The sequence below is a fragment of the Mesoplodon densirostris genome, chromosome 2, assembly GCF_025265405.1.
Source record: "Mesoplodon densirostris isolate mMesDen1 chromosome 2, mMesDen1 primary haplotype, whole genome shotgun sequence".
Classification (NCBI taxonomy): domain Eukaryota; kingdom Metazoa; phylum Chordata; class Mammalia; order Artiodactyla; family Ziphiidae; genus Mesoplodon; species Mesoplodon densirostris.
Genome location: NC_082662.1, coordinates 113,837,997 through 113,845,045, shown reverse-complemented (window position 1 = coordinate 113,845,045; position 7,049 = coordinate 113,837,997). Strand labels below are relative to the sequence as shown.

The 7,049-nt window shown below is 46.9% G+C and overlaps 1 protein-coding gene across 1 annotated transcript; it reads right to left on the bottom strand.

The window, feature by feature from the left end:
* Positions 1-4,350: 4,350 nt before the first annotated feature.
* PRR9 (proline rich 9) lies at positions 4,351-5,240 on the bottom strand. Its single transcript, XM_060087802.1, is given in 2 exon segments — positions 4,351-4,721; positions 5,186-5,240. A coding segment is annotated over 1 exon segment (351 nt). The 5' UTR covers positions 4,702-4,721; positions 5,186-5,240.
* Between the last annotated feature and the right edge of the window lie 1,809 nt (positions 5,241-7,049).

The window sequence follows — 7,049 nt, the reverse complement described above, 5'->3', positions numbered from 1 at the left end:
GAATTTTCTTAAACTGAATCCAAATTTGTATTTCTGCCTATTTCTCTTCCAACTCCATCCTTTGTAAACTCACAGAAATCCATTTCCTCCCTCACAAAATCACTTAAAATACTTGAGCACGGCTATTCTGCTCCTTCGGCTAATTTCTTCTCTAGACTAAATAGATTTCAACAGTTGCTACAGTGAAAGTCCTCAGGCCACGGTTCCATCATGCATCCCCCTCCCCTGGGGCCTCTGGAGCCTGTCATGGGGCCTGTGCAGAGCGGTTCTCCACAAACAGCTACCAAAGGAGTGGATGAACCCCACCACCCTCCTTTATGCTCCTGTCAGTTTGCATATTCTTTTCTTGGCACACAGAGCCCATGGGTCCCACGCTTGTCAAATATTGAGTTAACTGGGTCAAAAGTTGAAGTCAAATCAAGTTAGAGAAAATTTAAAAGTTTATGGTACGAACAAAAGGACAGTTTGCAGAACTGGAAGACTTCTAGCAGAAAGTGACAAGAAGCTGAGAAAAAGAGGGTTGTAGCTTGGTTTCTTTTCTTTCTTTCTGTTTTTGATGTGGACCTTTTTTTTTTTTTTTTTTTTTGCGGTATGTGGGCCTCTCCTGTTGCGGAGCACAGGCTTCGGACGCGCAGGCTCAGCAGCCATGGCTCACAGGTCCAGCCGCTCCATGGCATGTGGGATCCTCCCGGACCGGGGCACAAACCCGTGTCCCCTGCATCGGCAGGTGGACTCTCAACCACTGCGCCACCAGGGAAGCCCAATGTGGACAATTTTTAAAGTCTTTATTGAATTTGTTACAATATTGCTTCTGTTTTATGTTTTGATTTTTGGCCCTGAAGCATGTGGGATTTTAGCTCCCTGACCAGGGATCAAACCCGCACCCACTGCACTGGGGAGCAAAGTCTTAACCACTGGGCCACCAGGGAAGTCCCTATAGCTCTGTTTCTAAAGTGAGGAAGTACATTGATCTCTACCGTGATTGGCCACTAGAAGCCTGCATCCCTTTTTGGCTAACGGTGCTACACAAAATTACTCTTTTGTAGCTGATTGGCTGGGGAGCTATGAAATCATGCTGACATGAGGAAAGCTTAAGTTTGCTTATGGTCAGAAGCCAACATTTTGGGGGAATCAGGACAGTTTTAGTTTTGGTTATGTGGCTGTGGGTGTTTGATGGAGGGATATATGAAAACTATGGCATCTGTTTGTGGTTTTCTTTAACAATTGTCAACCAGGACTCCTAGCATCTGGGACTCTCCCTGGTAATCCCCCCACCCCACTTCTGAAAGGCTTCAGCTCAGATGCAAACAGCTGAGGGAGTCTAGCTGCCATGGGCTTGGTCCTGGTTGTCCCCATGGCCCAGGTCTGTGTCACTAGGGCCCCAGCCCCAGCAGCAGCAGCAGCAGTGCAGGAAGGGCTGGGTCAGAGCTCTGTGAGCACAAGCACGGTGTGGTGGTTCCTATGACAGAGATTGATGAAGGCCTGCTGGCTCCCTGACGTCTGCTCCCCTATCTGCAATCTGCAGGTTTGTCTCCCTCCCTCTGTTGAGGCCTCCCCTGTAATCAGCGGGTTTTCCTCTCTTGGATATGGCCGGACTCTCCCTGCTCGTCTGCCCCGTGCTTCCGCTCAGCATCTGAGTGTCTGATCTTGGACTCCAATATGTGCACACTTTTAATGCCAGAGATCAAAGACATTCCGTGGGCTTGAACCAGGCTGGAGAAATGTCCTAGAGCATCCTCAGCCCAGTCAGAAGCTTCCCTGCTGGGAAGGCTCTCTGGAGTCTCTTTTCAGGCTGGGGCCCTGGGGAGCAGCTGGCTTATTCCAAAATTGGAAAATGGAAGAGAAAACTTGTCCCAAGCAGGCAAGAGAACTGATTCAGACCCCTGGAGATGTTCAGGGACTTGATATGTGCAGGAGGATTTGGAAAGTATCCTTTGGCATGTATGGTCTGTGGAAAGACAGCTCTCTAGCTCTGCACAGGGATGCTGCCTGCTTGGATCTTCAGCACCTGGCAGCTGGTAGGTGATCAGTGAGTGCTTCTTAGGTTCATGAATGAATGAATGAGAAGAAGACAGCTTCTAGAAACTTCACCTGTGTGCCATGGGCACTTTCCTCATGCAAATAAGAGTCTCTTGTGGAGTCAAGAGAAACTCTGGTTAGAATCTTGACTTCACTACTTACTAGCTTTGTGAGGCCAGACCAGTTCCTTAACAAAGGGGCAATATACACCCCCTGAGGCTACTGTCAGGATTCCTTTAGAGAATGTGCATAGACCTCAGGGCCTGGCACTTGCCACCTGCAGACTCAGTGAGTGCCTGAGGGCTCCATGTTGCCACTTGAAATCTCCCCCAGGTCATCCTCCAGCTCTTTCTTGCCTTAGAAAATCTCCAAGATTGAGACACTGGGGTGGTCCCAGTGCTGGAACGACCTCAGTTCAGCCAAACAGCTGAGACCTTGGGCTCCCCTTTAGGGAGGGGCTCTCCTGGTCATCCATGGGGGCACAGCCATACAGGTTGAGGAGAAAGAGGGACCCGGGGGGATGAAGGAGGAACCTCTTTACCCCTCAGGAGGTTGGCCCTTGACTCAAGCCTCAGGGTCCAGGTCAGACCTCAGGGCACAGCTGAGAAACCACCATTGGTTCTCTCCTGTAGTTCTGGAGTCTACTCGGACCTTTCATGCAACCTCAGAGCCCACAGTCTTGTGTATCCTCCACAACTGGGCAGTGACAGGGTGCAGGGAAGTGACACAGGCTGCCTGACTTTTCTGAAATCTGGCCAGATGGTAGGGCAGAGTTTGTGTTCATCTCAGAGGCACACCTAGGTCTTCCTTCTGACAGGGAGGCTATGCGTGTGGGTATCATGGCTCTTCCATGTAACTCCCCTCCTACCCATTTTAGCCCTTTTGTCTGGAAAACAAGGATCAGAGAGGAAAGATGCTGTAGTGGAAAGAATCCTGGACCTGAAGTTTTGAGGCCCCAGCCCCAGGTGGATTTTCTCAGATGTAAAATGTGGGCATAGGTGAGCCTATGATATATTGTGGATGGGGGTGGGATGGTCCAGGTGCCCCTTAAGGAGGCTTCTTTGAGCATGGCTGTTCTATGTACCTTAGAAGGCTGTTTCTTTTTTTTTTTAAATTAATTAATTAATTTATTTTTGGCTGCATTGGGTCTTTGTTGCTGTGCACGGGCTTTCTCTAGTTGCGGTGAGTGGGGGCTACTCTTTGTTCCGGTGGGTGGGCTTCTCATTGTGGTGGCTTCTCTTGTTTCAGAGCACGGCCTCTAAGCACCCGGGCTTCAGGAGTTGTGGCTCACGGGCTCTGGAGCGCAGGCTTAGTAGTTGTGGTGCACAGGCTTAATTGCTCTGTGGCATGTGGGATCTTCCGGGACCAGGGCTTGAACCCGTGTCCCCTGCATTGGCAGGTGGATTCTTAACCACTGTGCCACCAGGGTAGCCCTGGAAGGCTGTTTTTTATTCCTATTCCAGATTCTCAAAAAAGGAAAATATAGTCATCACAAGCACAGCGGATGGTTGGTTGGTGGAGAGGAATGAGCACACATCAAGTCAGGCATGTTTTAGGATCAGCTTTATTCCGCATTTTACCTTCACCAGGGAGAAGAAAGCAAAGAAGCTGGAGAACAGACCAGCCTGCACCACATAGTCACGAATCACATCTCTAAAGAGTGTACATGGTTGAAATAAAGGGTGTAAAGCAGGTCAGCAATGAAGCACAAAGATCAACCATCAGGACCCCAAACGTTTCATCTCGTCTTTTCTTATTGGCTGTTTGGAATCAATCTTTTACATTTCATTTAGTTTTCTTTTTTTAAAGCACAACTAACATTCCAACATCTAATCATTTTCTGTTCTTTTTTGGGGATGCAGAGACAAAATTACCCAGTTTTTGATTTTTGCAACATCACCAACTTCTCCACAGCGATGGTGGTGGTGATCCACACAAAGACCACCAAAATTCAGTTTGTTTTGAGGCTCAAGTGAGAGGTTGATGCTCTGAAAGAAGGATGGAGGCATCCTTGGCTGTTATACGCCCAGGGCTGGGTGAATTTTTGCCCCAAATGAGCTGAACTAGACTTCTTTGGTCGCCCCTGATAACCACATCATTCCTACAGCAGAGACATTCTAATAGATTGTTGACAACAACATTTATTCACAGAGGTTGAGGAAATACAGAGAGAACTGTCTTCAGAGACACAAACCAAGTCCTGGAATACTGAAGAGGCCAGGAGGCAAGAGCAGGGTGCACATAGACGTACCCATAGGAGAAGGTCACCATGACAGGGGTTGGAGGTGGTCTGGGATCATCTTCTTGACCCCCAAATGGCATTACGAGCAGCTACTTTCCCTTGCCAGGGGGTAAGCACTTCTCCTGGACTTTCTGTGGGCAAACCTCCACACGTTTTGTCTGAGATATCTCCTGGCATGTCTCCACACACTGAAGTGGGCTTTGGTCTTGACATAGAGGTAGGCATCGGTCTTAGCCTTGCTGTAAGAAGTTTTCTTGGTTTAACTCCTGGCACTGAGGAAGACACACCTCTTGAGCTTGCACTGGGCACTTCTTTTGGCAAGGGTGCTGGAATGGGGGGATACACAGCTCCTCAGCCTTTGCCTGGCAATGCCCTTGGGTCTTTTGAAGACATGGAGGAGGCATGCATGGCTGTTTGCACTGCTGCTTATTAAAGGACATCCTAGGGTGATTTGCAGGACCTGAAACAAACACAAGCTTTGAAATTATTTGCATTAACAGTAACAGGCTGGGAATTGGCAGGATGAAGGATTGTTAGAGGGGAATGGGGAGCGAATGATTATTAACACTAAGAACTCATTTCTCTGCTGATTTTTATTCCTTTCTCTTTTCTATCCCTAGTTCAGCTCTCTCTGACAACCGTCTCCTAGGTGGGGATATTCTCAGAGCTTTTGTCAATATCTATAGGCCAAAACTCCTAAACCCAATCCTTCCATGGGTCTTTTCCTTCTCTCCTGTTTGACTAATCTTTTTGAAAATTAGATGCAGGAGACTAGGTAGAATACACAGAATGGTTTGAGAAGCCCAAGAAATGGCAAACCACTTCAAAAATCAGTAGAAACTACAGTCCAGTAGAGGAAGAGAATAGTAGCTTCCCCGACACAGAGCAGAAAGGGAGAGAGAGGGCACAGACGTCCCCACTTACCTGATCATCAACAAGCCTCAACAAAGGATGTAGATGGAGGAGACTAGCCTGGTAGGGACTTTTATATAGTGCTTGGTCCAGCCTCCTGCAAGACAGACTGGCCATGTGGGCTGAGGTCTTAATTGTGGAGTCACCATAACAAGCTTCCTCTGAAATTGCCCATGGTTTGAGTCACTGCTTGGGATACGTGTTAGTCAGCCTCCATTTTGACCTCTGGGTCCTCACCAGACCTCAGCAGGGAGGGGTTCCTGTCAGATCTCTCTTCTTAAGGGCAACCACAAAAGAACATTCATAAAACGTTATCTCTGTCTCAGAACTAGGACTGGGTTCCTTGTCTACTCAAACTGGCTCAGGATGTGGTGAGAGATAAGATCCACCTTGCTCATCTTGTCTTCACCTGTGGGGAGAATTTATGCCTAAAGCCTGGGGTCTGTCTGGGTCAAGGGCTCATATGGCCATTTTCAGGCATTTCCACTGGGTGCTTCTTCAAAGTCTCACTCATAGGACCCAAGCAAACAAAGGACCTACAGCATCCTGGAGAGAGTGATTTTCCTGAATGGAGGTCTTGAGGGAAATTGGAGTCATTTGTTACTCTTGGGTTGTAAAGTAGTCTGGAGGGGAAGAGAAAGGAGGGAGAAGGCAGATAATCTTCACCTTCTCAACCTTGATTTATGACACTTCTAAGAGTGGAGTTATTCAGCGTTTTCATAGTGACCAAAAAAACAGGACGGAACAAGGTTAATCTGCCTCCTTGCCTTCTGGAAAAACCTTATTTAGAACTCAGGTCAATAAAAGCCAGGAGGATGAAAGGAAAAGTTTCAAAGAAAACATACCCAGTTTTCTCTGCTTGTAAGTCTGTTTGGGTTGTCACTTCTAACTTGTTTGTCCTCCCTTTCCAGGCCTGTAGAAATCTTAAGCATATGTCAAGGCTCCTTTAAAGTCTGTTATCTTCCAAGGAGACATTCCTGATTTCTCTAAACTAGAAACACATTTGTCTTTTTCTGAATTCCCATAGAATCTATTGTTTGTGCTATTTGTTTGACATTTACTATCATTATTGAGAATTCCAGTTATTTATGTACAAGATCTTATTACTGTACTGGGTGGTAGGTTCCTAGATGGTAGGGTCTGTGCCATAGATAGAGTAAGTGGAAGATAAATGATTATTGATGGAGTAAATTCATTAAGTAAAGAATGAAGACGTTGAAAGTGGGAGACAATGGGGTGTAGAGGAGGATTTCATGTAACGGAAAAATAGGAAAACATTCATTATAAAAGAACCCCTTAGATCATAACGTGGTGAATTGTACTTGTTTGCTAAAGTTGAACAAATTCCAGGGACTTTAAAGCTTGAATAGGTAGGTTTCCTAAAAGAGGTATTTGGCTAAAATCAGGAAATCCTTCAAAGATTTATATAGTTTTTGGATGCTTGGTCCTGAAAATGTTTTCAAAAGGCGAGCTGTGGGAGACCAGGTGATATTTTGTCCTTTAGGAGTGGTGCATGGAGGATTGATGTAGCACCAATGTGGTCCCCCTCAGTGTCCTGGTGAGAGACAAATGCCTGGATGGGGAGGGATCAGAGGCTGGCCAGGGGAGTGGTGATGATGTTCCTGTGAGGGACGTGACCTTTGGGAGGCTGTGGTGGGAGTGGGGATGTGTGGGATGATTTGGAAGATCCATGGGAGTAACTGAAGAGATAGGTCATTTGGGGAATCTGGGAACTGGATGGTCAGGTGTAGAATGGGGACTCTCCTCCTCCTTTTCCTTCTCCTCTTTTTTCATCTCTTCCTTCCATTTCTCCTTTCCCTCTTCATGGCCTTAATCTTTTGTGTGGAATGCTAATAGACAAAGCAACCACCCCCTC